This window comes from Arvicola amphibius, chromosome 6 (assembly GCF_903992535.2).
Source record: "Arvicola amphibius chromosome 6, mArvAmp1.2, whole genome shotgun sequence".
Classification (NCBI taxonomy): Eukaryota; Metazoa; Chordata; class Mammalia; order Rodentia; family Cricetidae; genus Arvicola; species Arvicola amphibius.
The window spans coordinates 149,660,815-149,675,344 of NC_052052.2; the positions used below are offsets into that span (position 1 = coordinate 149,660,815).

At 44.3% G+C, this 14,530-nt stretch overlaps 1 protein-coding gene across 1 annotated transcript in view; it reads right to left on the minus strand.

The window, feature by feature from the left end:
- Positions 1 to 14,117, minus strand: part of Sptlc1 (serine palmitoyltransferase long chain base subunit 1) — a 45,459-nt gene extending 31,342 nt beyond the window's left edge. The window contains exons 1-5 of the mRNA XM_038334494.1: positions 14,008 to 14,117; positions 10,861 to 10,968; positions 10,128 to 10,222; positions 4,963 to 5,056; positions 4,358 to 4,430 (exon numbers count right to left, since the gene is read on the minus strand). Of these exons, the coding sequence (XP_038190422.1) occupies positions 4,358 to 4,430; positions 4,963 to 5,056; positions 10,128 to 10,222; positions 10,861 to 10,968; positions 14,008 to 14,064 (427 nt within the window). The 5' untranslated portion in view covers positions 14,065 to 14,117. The remainder of the gene's footprint in view (positions 1 to 4,357; positions 4,431 to 4,962; positions 5,057 to 10,127; positions 10,223 to 10,860; positions 10,969 to 14,007) is intronic.
- Positions 14,118 to 14,530: the final 413 nt, after the last annotated feature.

Here is a 14,530-nt window from a genome sequence, read left to right on the forward strand (position 1 = left end):
AAGTCCTTCAAAATTCCCTGCTTCTCAGAAATGTCTGTCAAATATATTAGGCCTGTAGGTCAAAGTTGGTTAAGCCAACATTACAGATGAATTTTGGGTGACCATCCAGTCACCAGATGTACTTGTTATTAAGTAACATTACAGCTTTGTGGGGTCTTTGATAGAGTTAAAAACTAAATAATTAAGGTTTTCCTTAATTATGGTAAAAGGTAAATTAGGTATAAAACTTTAGACTCTAAGATAGATAATTTTGCCAAATACAAAAAGAACTGGATATTTTAACTGTAATTCTCACTTGGTAACTGTTTTCATTGTACATAATTTGACTATGTTAAAGTTAAAACCTTCCTTTTTAATTAGACAACAGGGGGAAATATTATGGGATAATATTTTTGTATACTGAGAAGTGTCTTTGCCAAGGTGCTTTCTGATTGGTTTAATGAAAGAGGTGACAGGGCAACACCTAGGCAGGTAGAGGTTAGGTGGGATTTGGGAACCAAAAGAGAGCACAGGGAAGAAAAAGAGTGGAGTCATGAGGAGTCACCAGCCAGAGACAGAGGAAGCAGGAAATGAACATGTCACGGTGAAAAAAGGTACCACTGCATGGCGGAGCATAGATAAGAAATATGGGTTAATTTAAGTTGAAAGAGCTAGTTAGTAACAATCCTAAGCTATAGACTGAACATTTATAATTAATCACTCTCTGTGTAGCTACTTGGGAGTGGGTTGGTGGGACAGAAGACTCTGCCCACAGTAATTTGTTCATTATCTATAAGTTAAGAGATGATCTACAAGGCAGAGATTGTTGAAAACAGATGCCCAAATGATCACCAAGGAGGGGAAAGTATCAAATTAAGAGCAACCTTTGTGGGCCTAGGGAAAGTATAGAGAAGAGGAGGCTCCCCACATCTGCTATAGGACTCAGTGCAAAGGGTGCCAGCCATGTGCTTGCACCCTCAGGGTTATTTAACTGCAGGGCTATTGCTGAGGTCTGAAATTCAGTCTGAGATGATCCAAGTAGTTTCCTCTGATTTTACTAAATGCTAAAATTCTAAAGCAGATCACTATAATTATTCATATAATTCTTTCAGAATAAGGGAAGAAATCACTCATCTGTCATGTGGCAGCATGGGTGGGAAAGAGTCGCCCTTCCCTACACATAAAACCTGAGGTAGGTGGAAGAGCTGGCCCTGAGGTCACAAGAGCAGAAGAGCTGGTCCTGCCTCTCATCAGCTGCAGCACTGGAGAGAGTGGGCCCTATACACACCTGGGCTACACAGTAGAGCTGGCCTTGAAGGTACAGGTGTGAGAGAGCTGACCTTGAGGCTGTGAAAGCAGGAGAGCTGGCCACGCCCCTTTCTCATTGCTGTAAGAGGTTAACTAGCCCCCCAAGGGCTCTTCCTGGTGGAGAGTATGTGGACAGCTGGCTGGCTGACCCAACTCTGCAACTACCAAGGCCCAGAACCAGGGTTATGAGTTGGCCCATCTCAACATCCACTCTATCTGTGATCTGCTGGAGCATGTGAAGGGACCAGTCCTGCAGACCCAAAGCTGCAGGATTCCACAACACAGGGCAGCAACAGGATAACCAAGAGGAGTTCCAGTGAGGGCCAGCATCGATAGTGCAGAAGTCAGGGGCCCCAAACCAGACCAATGACTCCACAGCAAATACACGCAAGTAAAGATCTACGGACAAAAGTGTTTACTGTGTGACTCAGTGTGTCACACTGCAGCTTCCATGATGAGGCTGTTTTCTTTCATTTTCTTTTTTCCTCTTAAGTTTTATCTTGGGGGTGGGGAAGGCTTCCAGGCCAGAGGGCAGAGACAAAGGAGCAGGGAAATGAATGGGATGGAGACACATGATGAGAAAGACACCAAGAATAATTCAAAAGAAAGTTAAAAAAACCAAACAGAATGAGGAGAGAGACACCAACCAAGCAACCAGGAAAAAAAGTTGCTAAAAAACAGAAAAAGAAAGAACAAAGTCTGCCATGTGCACACACAGAGGAAACAAGCTGAACAAGGAATGAACCAACCAGTACCATTACATAACTGCCCTGCGTCACATGGGCCTGCAGCCCTGGTCAACTGAGCCTTCAGCTGTGGTTTTAGGACGGATGGGAGTTGCTTGCTTGCAAGTATTTATACACTGTATATTCACTATCTGCTGCGGGTGGCCATTCAGAAACCCGAACAATCAAATCCAATTTAAATCTAAAATACACTCATTTGGGGGATGGGTGCAGCTCAGGGGAGAAGTGTGTGCTCGGAGCTCAGGGGAGAAGTGTGTGCTCGGAGCACAGGGCTGTAGTTTGTTCCAAGCATCACAGAAACCCAGATACATTCACATCCACATGAAAGCACAGCCCACACCAACTACGAAGATATTGGCGACCGACACCTGCTTGGCAAAGGGAAAGTGCATTCTCTCCAATGGACAGTCACCAGGTCTGCAGACCACGCTCTGGGACAGGTCCCATATTCAGGCATAACTGGCGCACAAAAACAAACTCTGGGTTTTTTTTTGGAGGGGGGGGCAGGGAAGCGGTGGGCTTTTTTATTTTGTTTTGTTTTGTTTGGGCATTTCTTTTTGTCTTACCTTTTCCCCCTTTTGAGAGAGAAAATAAACATGAACTTGGGTAGGATCTGGGAGGAGTTGGGGGACGGAACATGATCAAATATACTGCATAAAAATCTTTAAAAAAATTGAAAAACAAAAATTAGAGCATAGAACAATGTGTAAAACAGTTCTATTTTTACAAAAATGGGTGAAACATGCACATACAGAAATCATGCCTGTGGCGTGGCAAACAAGTGACTGACAGCTGCTGACTGTGGGCAGATGGCAGCTGGGAGAACCCGGCCTGAAATCTGCATCTGGACCAGATTAGAGGAGCGTTAACTGAACAGTCTCTGGTCCACACCTGACAAGTGACAGAGAGGGAGAACTGGGCCGTTTAAACTACGTTCCCATAGCTCTGAGAAAATTAGGCTTAAAGATTTGACCCCTCCTCTGAGAGCAATATATCTCAATTGCCTTCCCAGGTTAACTCCTAAGGAGCAGTGAGGGTCCACAAATAAAAGCTACCACAGACTCTGAAGAAAGCAGTTTTTATACTCAGACAAACTCACAGAGAGCAAGCTTCATGAATCAGGTGGCAGCCACCAAGACCTTAAAAAGAAAAGCAGCTTTTCCTGTTTTCTAGTCCTATGAAAATAAACAAGTCCCTACCAGTAAAAAGCACCAAGCTGCCCTGCTTGCCTTAGACTAGACTCTAGAGTAGTGGGAGTCTCGGGTCTGAGCTCAGTGCTCTGATCCTGCCACTTGAGTCTGAGCTGGCAGCTGGGACACTGGGCCCAAGCTTAGGGGAGAAATCTGCAAACTGTGTGACTGCAGAGAAAATGTAACTACCTGGGCATCCTTTCTCTTCTAAACAGTTGGGACGATGGGGGAAAGAATCTCTGAGTTCTAGCTCTGGGATTCTGAGCACCAGCTGTCCTCATCTGTTCCAGCATGAAAAAGGCAAACACCAAACAAAGAAACAAAGGAAGGGTCTCTTTCATAAAAACATGTTACCCACTGGGGTTAAGACACAGAAACTCCATAAATGGAAATGAGACGGCCTGGCCTCCTAAACCAGAAGGCTAGTTTCAGGGTTTAGCCACTAGAACACTGATTGGCATTCCAGAAGCAGAGGGCAATGTACATAGTGAAGTCTCTGAAGGCTGAGTTGGGAAGCTTCTGGTACTTGCTATCTTGTACCACCTAAGGACTCAGAGAGCCTGTGCCAGGGTCTCACACACAAAGACATGGGTGACTCTCCACCTCCATCGCAGAAAGAAAAAAAAAGTTACAACCTCAACCCAGTAAATGTGTTCTCGCCTTTCTCTGTGATCCTGACTGCCCAGGGCTCTTTATCAGCCTTGCCAATGGACCAGGTACGGCCTGCTGTTAGTGCTTGCCAGTAGACAGTGGGAAAGTGAGGTACAAGGCCACCTGTCCTGTGGGAACGGCACTGTTGCCTGCCCTCTCGTTCCACAACATGGTGACACTAGACACGATCGCCATAGGACTACAAAGAGCAGCCCCCAGAAACTGGACCTTTCACCCAGCAACTGCAACGCACAACTCAGTCTCCCCTAGGCCCATGCATCAGGACTCGGTCAGCACACCCTTTCAGGGCACATCCTCAGGCCCGACAGCTCTTCCCCTACAGCTTCTACCACGTTCCCAAACACAACTAAGTGAAAAGCAAGAAAGCGCACGCTTTTTCAGCTTGAGGGTTAAGAATGCTTCCTAAGGAGCTGCAAATGCAAACTGATCTTTCAATGGGGTCTGAAAAAGAATGTAACTTACCAAATGTGCCATAAAATCCTCGTGGTCCACAGGTACCCACGCCGTACTTCTTTAAAGATGCTAAAGCTGCGGCCTTTATGGAAGCAAATGCGCTAATGATTTCTTCTGCGTGGTCCTGATGACCCCCCCCCCCCCAACTTTCCTTTCTTCCCTATAACTATGATAATTCCGACAAGCCCAGGCACTACTTCCCACTCTTGGGCCCATGTGGCTCCTCTTTCCCTCTCCTACCTTCCCCTTTCTTGTAACTACAGCAATTCTAATGGGGTTTCAGAAACAGATTAGGGAGACCCACGACTGAAGCACAGAGAGGTGACATCGCCTACCTCTAAAAGCTCAAAGACCACTAGTTTCTCCTGAGGATCCGCAAGTCCCCCAGTCCTCACAGGACTGGGAAACTTGTGGACGCTCTCTCACTACTGCCCGGGTCGGGCTTCCTAGGTTCTCTGGGCGTCTCCATCTGCCCTGAATGGGTCAAGTCCAGATTTTGATTCTGTCAGACCCCGTAGTGTGAGACTGTCCCTCTCAGATGACCCCACCTGATTTTTATGTCATTTCTGCATCTAGCAAGGTCTTGCCCCACTTCAGTATCACGTGCTACTCACCTTAACCCGAGGGTTGGCCAGCAACCCAAGAAAATTAAAGGATGCAAAGTTTACACATTCTTTTCCATTGACCACGATGTTGTGGGTTGGAGGGCTGAGGAAAGAGACAGAGAGGGGTTTACTTCAGCACCCATCTGAGCACACGAGTGAAGGCACAACACAGCTATGCAGCCATCCCACTCTATCTGCCCTCCTTTGTACTTTTTTATAAATTAGGGAATGGTAAATTAAAAGTCAAACATCTTCCCATTGGCTCTGTTCTTTAATAAGCTCCATGTACTTAAAAAAGAGTAAGATGGTAGGGGGTTGTGGGAAAGCCAGCTCTTTGCTGATGTAAGGAGACAGCACAACATGACAGAACAGAGAGACACCATCAAAGCATGGGCCAAGCAAGGAGAAGGATTGTGTCCGGAACTGTGGCTTCAGTGACACTGCTGAGAGCCTGTCTGTCTGTGCTGAGCCAGAAGGACTGTGCACTGCTCCCATAGACACCGCTTATTTAATTTTAACAGAACTGGTAACTCATGAGAAAAGAGGTACAGAATTCTAGAAAGCCAGAGAAGAGACTACCTGAAATTAACTCACAGTACTAACATACAAAATGAAAGAAGACTGAGGGAGGCAGAGGCAGGAGGCGCTTCGTGAATCTGGGGTTAGCCTGGTCTACACAGGGACTTCCAGGTCTTTCAGCACTACATAGAGAGTCCCTGTCTTAAGAAAACAGAACAAAGCAAAAGAAAAGAACCTACAGAAATATGAAAGAGCACATAAGGACATGGAGAGAGCGGAAAAGTTACAAGTCCGGTGAGGAGACAGTCCAGAAAAAAACAAAACAAAATAAGACACATGTAGCAGGTGGCAGGGAGGTAGTCATCTCTGCCCTCTACCACTCATCCGGCAGTCAAGCAGACAGAAAATCTCTGAGATGCAATGTCTTAGCAACAATAAAATGCACGATGCAATGGGGGCAAAACACCCTGAAATAAATAAAATGTTTGCTTTATTAAAAAATACTAAAAATACATGTCATGATATTTAGTATTATAAAACACTGGTATTTTCACTGGGCCTCACTTTCTCATGATGGCCTCAAACTTACTATGAGGCCCAGGCTGCCCTTCAGTTCCTGAACTCCTCCTGTCTCTGCCTTTCAAGTGGTATGACTGGCTACAGCTGTGAGCCACCACACCCAGCAACACTGTGTACTCTAATATATAATATGAGCAAAACCTAAAAGACACAAAGCAAATCTCAGCAAGGACACAGGAATTGTTCAGAAAGGAACACACTTTCCAACAAGAAAGCAATGAATCACAAAGCACTAAAGACAGACAGTCCAAAGAAAGCGACGTTCTTGGTTTAAAAGGGAAGAGAAAGCTTTTTAAAAATCAAAATAAAAAATTGAGAGCATTCAGGTATCAAAGGCAAATGCTAAGGGCTGGTGACTGCTCAGTGGTCAAGGTGCTCACCACAAAGGCCGATGGCCTGAGTCAGTCCCTGAGACCGACTTCTGAAAGCTGTCCTTTCAACTCCACAGGCATGTTGTGGCACGCATGTGGATGCATGCACACTTCAAATATAACAGAAATATTGTTTAAAGTGTCAAACTCTTTTAACAGCACATAGTAAAAGTAGGGGCTATAGCTGGTCAGATCTTAGGAAGAACTTACAGCCCCGAGCAGAGATCATTACCCCTTGTCTACACTTTCTAAAGCTTTAAAGCAACAAAACTCTTTGGGTGCAAACCCATCCCAAGCAGAGAGGAGGTGGCAGTGCTCGCGCCTTTCCCAGGCCACAGGACGATGCTCATTATGTGAGAAGTAGATGCAGTATTTTTCAGAATCTACAAATCCGAATGTCTGCTCCGAAGGTATCAGAAAAAAGACTGAATCCTCACTAGAAAAAGTAAACACGTAGAACTGAGTTCAACTAAATTGGTGAATCTTAAAAATGCAAAAAGAAGGCAAATCCCGCATAGGACTCAATTTTAAAAACACTGTTGAAGAGATGAACCTGGATAAAGTTCAGTGTGGGTATTTAAACTCTTAAGATAAGAAGGATATACAAATTGATAAGACTATCTAAATTATGTAGATAACACAGAGGACAATGAAGGCTTTCTCTCTGAGAACAGAAACCAAAGTTGCGTCATACTTTCTTAGTGCCCAGCTTATCACAAAAGATCAGTGTGTGCACTGACTTCACTTACATTAACAAAAACAGTCACACTATCACCTACAAGCCCTGGATCACATCACGTGTAGACTCTCCACTCACAAAACTACTGGAACTGTTGGTGGAAATGGCATACAATGTGTAATAAAATACAGGCAGGCAGAAACACTGGTGAGAACCTGACATGCCGACAACTGCAAAGTAGAATATGTGACCCAGAGTAATTAGGGCATGTACCAGTATTTCCCAGTGACAAAGCTGATACATGATATGCAAAGGTGAATTCCAGATTCTTTTTCTTTTATTTTTTGGTTTTTTGAGACAGCGTTTCTTTGTGTAGTCCTAGCTGCCCTGAAATTCGTTCTATAGACCAGGCTGTCCTCAAACTCAGAGATCCACCTGTCTCTGCCTCCTGAATGCTGGAATTAAAGGCATGCGCCACAGAATTCCAGATGCCAGGGAACTTAAAAGACACTCTAAAACAGACAGAAGCAATTAAAGAAGCGTCTTGGTCCTCTAAGGGAAGGAGACGCATACTGCCAGCTGCTACAGCATGGATGTAAGTCACTGAAGTCACTAAGATCAGCAGATGAGCTACACACAAAACATCACACTTTGCACATTTTCGTTCTTATGAAATACCTACAACAGTCAAGCCTGCTCATAGGGTAGATGAATACTGTCAGGGCCTGGGCAACAAGTGGGGCAGGAAGGAAAAGCTTGGGATTTACTTGAGGAGGGAAGAAAATGTTCTAGATTAGAAAATGGTGATAGTGGCAAACCTCTGTAAATACAGTAACACTTACTATTTTAAGAGAATAGTTTAATAGAATGAATTTTATGCTATGTGGATGTTCAGTAAAGCTCGATTTTAAAGAATAAAACTAAACACAAGTAACACTTTCATGCCAAATTAATATGTAAGCAAACAGGCATTAAATCAACAGCAGTAAGATCCAGTTTCTCAACATCACAAGAAACAGCCTCATGACAGGGTCATAGTTCAGTGTACAATGCTGTCTAGCATACAAGGTCCAGGTTCCATTCCTACCACCACAAAAACTAGTAAAATCACCAGTGTGTTTGGTTGGGGAGATGGATCAGTGGTGAAGAGTCTGCTGCTCCATTGTGTAGACCAGAGTCCAGATCCCAGCATCCATATTGGGCAGCTTACAACTGCCTGCCACTTTAGCTCCAAGGGACCCAACAACCTTTTCTGGCCACCACAGGCTCCCACACATACAAACACTTCTGTATATTCTCTCTCTCTTTTTCTCTCTCTCTATCACACATATGGACACACAAACATGTACACACAAAGAGAGAGAACTAATCAAACTGAAAAAATTAAAAACTAGTTCGAGGCCAGCCTGGTCTACAAGAGCTAGTTCCAGGACAGGCTCTAGAAACTACAGGGAAACCCTGTCTCGAAAAAACAAAACAAAACAAAAAAAACAAAAAAAAAAAATTAAAAACTAACTACTGTGTTGCCTCTTCCTAGTTCTCTACCACTGAGCTACAATCTCAGTTTGTTATTGTTATTTTTTTAAAAAGTAATTTATGGAGACAGGCTGCTTTGAAGTCACTCTGTAGCCCAGGCAAGGCTTGAACTTGAGATGCACCCAACTCAGCCTCTTGTATTGCTGGACTTCCTAAGCCAACAGGCCTGGCCTTTTGTAGTTTTTGTAAGCAATGTACATAATGCACTTGATTTTGATAAAAACTGTTAAAAAAAACAATGATGGACAGTGAGGATCAGTAGAGTACACGAGTGTGAAATAAACACAAATTGAAGCTAAGCACAAGACAGAGTCCAGACTCTTAGGAGTCTGTCTGTACTCCAATGACATAAAGGAGAAAATTAAAGGAAGGCCTGGAACAGTGAAGTCCTATAATCCCAGTGCAGTGCTGGGCTGTTCCATCAGGAAGATCTCTGGGTCAGGCAGCCTAGCTAAACATCAGTGACAGCTTTTCATGCAGGAGACTTGTCTCAAGGGAGTAAGGCAAGAGCAGCAGGAAGACACTCGACCGCTGACCTCCAAATATCTGTATATGTCAGCACTGGATGTGTGTGCCTTACCTGCTTACCTACTCTGGGAGAGAGACAGACAGAGGGAGAGGAATGGGTGGAGGAAGGGGAAAAGAAGGGGCCAATGTTTTCAAGCCAACTGACAAAATTATAAGGCTTCTCTGAGCAGCAGGAGCAGGGCAGGGAGTTCTAGAAGAAAAAAGAAAAGAAACCTAATGGATGGCATGACTGAACAATGGAGATACACAGTCCCGGAGGAAGACACAGATGGAATGCGGACTGCCGAGCCCAACAGCAAACCAAGGATGATGTCAACGCTAGGAAAACAAAGAGAAGTGTATGATAAAGTAGTCACACAGCACGGGCTTCTTTAGTGGCAATATGGCCAGGGACAGAAAACTGAAGCAGAGCACAATCTACAGACATGCTATGCTGCAGTTAACAGGGAACGGAGGAACAGGGCAGTGCACACAGCTGAGATGTGTATGGCTGAGCTTCAGGCTCTTCCTGCAGGTACTGCTGAGACAGTAGAGGACCACAGCAGGCCACTGTACTTGCTCTAGACACCTTTCCCTAATCTATGCAGAGACTGGATAGTGAATGCTGGAGTCCTGGGGACATTGAGATCTGCTGTGTTTATAGTCAGTCTTTAGTTCCACCACCAATCAAAAACAAAACAAAACAAAACTCAGAAGAACAAGGGGGAATTAAGAAACAACAGAGTACGAGTGAGGGGAAGAAAGAGAATGTGTTTTAAGGAAAAACAAAAAGATAATCTTCAATTCCCAAATTAGAGTTTAAAAGAGTCCCAGGCCACCCCTTGAAGAAAATTGTACATTGAAAAGTACAGCAGCTACTCAAAGAAATGTCTTCATCTAATAAGGGATACCACCCTTCACACGCTTGGCAACAGAACTAAAGCCAGGCCCATCACTCCAAGCAGCAAGGTCAAGCAAGTCACCCAGATACGATGTTGTAGTTGAGAGCAGGATGGTTTTTTGAGACAGGAGGGACGAGAGGTTCTGGCTGCCACTCTTCAATCAGTTCTTCCTTTTCCTACAGAAAAAGAGGCGTTAGAGTGTGTGTGGTTCAGCACGAGTCCCCTCACACTGGCTCTGGTGATGCCAAACCGCAACGTTGCAACAATGAACAGCGTGCCACAAAACACCCCTGCCAGCTGTTGTGGAGAGCGAAGGCCATCCTTCTTGTGTTCAGGGTACTTCCCACTCTTCCCTCTCTCTTAATTACAGCTCATCCCCTTTCTCATGCAGTTTTTGGGCAACTTGACAACTTAAAAATCTCATTTCTATGCTTAGGATTTCTTCCATCTTACCACACATAACACAAAAAAAATTCTAATTGGGATGTGGGTATTTCCAACTCTGAATCCCCTTTCTGAAGACCACATGGAGGTCTCTCCTCTTGACCTCAAGGACAGCTCACATAACCTGTGTGTAGACACTGGAGTCCGGCAGCTGCACATGCGCCCCTCAAGCCATCTACCAGCAGGCTGCAGTCTCCTCCAGTGAGGCTTTATGCCTCTTTCCTCAAACTTCATCTACTCTGATGTTCCTTATTCACTGCTCTCCTTATAGTCAACATTTTAACATCCACTACAGAGTCAAGTTTCATTCCGCTTTAGAAAGATGATGTAGCTGCCACATATCTTGAATAAAACAAGTTTTATTTCTTACCTTGGCTGTAAGGTCCGAACGCTCCTGCAACTTGTAGGTTTTAGAGAAAACCAGTCTGATTATCCAAAGTATTAGAATTCCTTCCAGAATGAGATGGTATGCTGGAGCCTATGAGGGAGAAAAGCAAAGAAGGAAAGTAGTCACCTCAAAGGCTGCAGGGAAATTCAGTCCACCTCAGTGCTGCCTCTCCTGAGGGTTGCACTATTACTGCCAGGGCTTCCTTAAGGGCTCTTCATGCCTTTCCCACCTTAACAACCGGCAGTTACTCCATCACACGAAACCCCCTAGTACTTCAGCTTTAAAACCTTTCAGTAGTGAAAAAGAGAAAGAGGTAAGACCTGACAACCCCAACAGTTAAAACAACTCTATCATGTCTTTCAGATAATTTACACTTTTACTGGCAAGAAATGTGTATAAGGAAACTGCACACACCTAAACGCACCTTCTATCACCCGTACCCACCATGGATAAGCTAATAAAACTACGTGTAAACCAGCTTCCATAACTCTTAAAGTTTTCCACATCTTACTGTATTTTCCCTACCCTGCTGCTAAATCTCCTTAGATCTTAGACAATGCAGCGTGGATGGGTGGGGGTGGCAGTAATAAATGCTTAAAGGAAATTGGCTCTCTTTTCTATCATGCGACCCAAAGGATGTAAACCTGTTTCATGATGATAGACACAAAGATATCTTTATTTTTATTAAAATGTTTTATTATTTTATGTGTGTAGGTATTCTGTCTGCACATGTCACACGCTTCACACACATGTGTTCCTGGCACCTGCAGAGATCAGAAGATTCCCCTAGAACTGGTTACAAATGGCTGTGAGCCACCATGCAGACACTGGGAACTGAATCCAGACCCTCTCCCAGAGTGTGGAGCCAGCATAGTAAGATGGAATCTTGGCTAGTCTACTATCTTGTACTCTACATAGTTTCAGAATAAAGGCATGGATGAGTTTATGTAGAAGAATCTAGACAGCAATAACCCTTCAGTTACTGGCTGGATTCTCTATTCCAGTGGGTTACCACCAGAAAAATCATTTAAAATAGGCATGTTAATCTGGGTGTGATGGTGCACACCTGTAATCCCAGTACATGGGAAGCACAAGCAGGCAGATCTTTTGACTTTAAGGCCAGGAAGGTCTACATAGCTGCACCCTATTTCAAATAAACCACCACAAACAAAAGAAACAAAACAGGCCTTTTGTTTTGTTTTGGAGAGAGGTCTCATTACGGAGCCATAGCTGGCCTGGAACTCATTATGTAGACCAGGAATGTAGGGAGTAAAAGTATGAGCCACCATAGCTGGTAAACCCAGGCCTTTAAAAGTTAGGCATGATGGTGTGTGCTTGAAATACTAGGAGCATCTGTTCAAGGAGAACCCAGGCTACAGAGTGAGACATTATCTCAAAATACAGACATGTACTTACAAACTTAAATACAAAATACATTAGCAGTGAGGCAGAAATAAGGGATGACATTTCACCATAGCTAAAAACAAATGAGCAAACAAAAGCCATACCAGACCATAGACTGGAAAGCTGCTGACAGTTCTCATGGGAGCTTTCCTGTCAATGTGAAAGTACCTTTAAAACTACATAGATGACACGCACATACATATGTGCACATGGATCTTTATTTTTCAGATATACTTTACAAGCCTCAAATTCTACAAAATACACAGAAACTGAGAACAAGAACAGAAATCTCTACTTAAGATGATCTAAAACTTTTGCTGACCCTTCTTAAACATAATTAAGAGTAAGTCCAGATAACCTTGATTTTCTCACTAATTGGATGATAGCAGGCAAACATCTCTTCAACTCAACAAACCCCATAAAGAAATTACCCTAAGATGAAAAACTAATAGTCTAAAAAACTATTCAAATAATCATAAATACCAGTTTTATTTTTTTCTCTCTACCTAGGAAATGTGACACACAAAGAATTCTCTGAAGTATGTGTTGGTCCCTTTTGGGGAGTAAGAAGTCACATTGTACAACAGAAAATTACTCATTTCTTAAAAAAAACTATTATAGTGACTCAGTAGCTATAACTAGCCTAATATTGGACCTTGGTATAGAATAAGAAAATCAAGTACCCTCTGTCTCAAATAATTTTCATGAAGAAATTCTCGGTAATCTGAGTTTGGTGCTGTATACTTAATCCCAGCACTTGGGAGGCCAGGGCAGCCTGGTCTACAAAGTGTGTTCCTGGGCAGCCAGCGCTATACAGAGAAATCCTGTCTAGAAATGGCAAAAGAAGGGAGGGAAGGTGGCATAGAGAGATGGGGGTGGAGGACGGGAAGGAAGGAAGAGAAATTCCAGATAGCTCCTGTAATGGAGCATTGCCATTACTCATAAGCAGCAACTTTGGGTAACATTATCAAATAAAGTGAAATTCACTTCCAACTAATGTGAGCTCTCTATGCACCGGGATTTATCTGCTGGCTCAAATAGCTTGGTCTCCAGGCTTCAGATTCGTCTGGTCTAATACATAGTCACTAGTCATATATGGCCACCGACATTCACATTAAAGTGGTATTACAAATGCATTGCCAGTGTCTATTATCACGTGAAGTTAGAGACGGCCGTGTTGAAGAGTCCCTGAGATAGAAGACACACAAGTTCTATAGGGCATAGCAGGGAAGCTCAGTTGTTCAAGAAACCAGCGTCCTCCCAAGACTGGCATTTGTATTATCCATTTTCTTACATAGCTGAATGAAACCACCATAACCCTTTAACTATTCTTTTAAATATCCTTCAAAACGTTATATATTCATTATATAGAAACTGTGGGCAAAAGAATGTCTACTCCATGCTCATAAATTCCTAATTATTCCTCTTTCTAAACCACTCTCCTCCGCCCTGGGCAAAGTTTGTAATTTATGATAGGGCATTCCTCACACCTAGATCGCCCACTCCCACAAACCCCGTCTGGCCATCAGTTCCAACTGTGGTTCTGAGGACTCGTGTGTCCTCGGCACCCCTCCCAAGAGCTGCTTTCCTGCGTGACTCCAGGAGGCGAGGACAGCCGACGCTCTTTCCCCTGCTCTCCCCGGGAGCAGGAAGCACCGTGGATCCGGGCCGCGGGTCTCTGGACCCGGGCCGCGGGTTCACGGGTGGTTCTGGCTACCGACGCACCTCGTACAGCGCCTGCACCATCTCCACCAGCACCCACTGCTCCGCCACCGTCGCCATGGTCAGTCACCCGGCTTCCGGCAGGCGGGTCACAGTCCCGTCAAATACTGCGGCGGCGCGGACTAGTGACGTCACGGTACCGCGGGGCGGGGACGCAGGAAGTTGTGCGTGACCTCCTCCAGGGTGTGCGTTGCTCCTGAACCAGGACGTGAAGTCGGAAGCTCAGAGCCCTGAGACTCGAATACCTTCGCTCAGTAGACTTTGTGTTGAGAGAATCAGTTCGTGGCCTTTGTTCTTGATGGTCGGCTGTGCACAGGGTGATTGAGATGAACGAAATTAGGCCGGGGAAGGTGGGTGATACAGGCCTTTAATCCCATCTGAGAGGCAGAGGAGCTGATCTCCTGAGTTCTAGGCTAGCCTGCTATACATGGCCAGTTCCAAGGCAGACAAAGATACACAGTGAGACCTTGTCTCAAAAAACAAGCACACAAAAAACAAAAAAATTAAAACAACACGAGGGAAACAC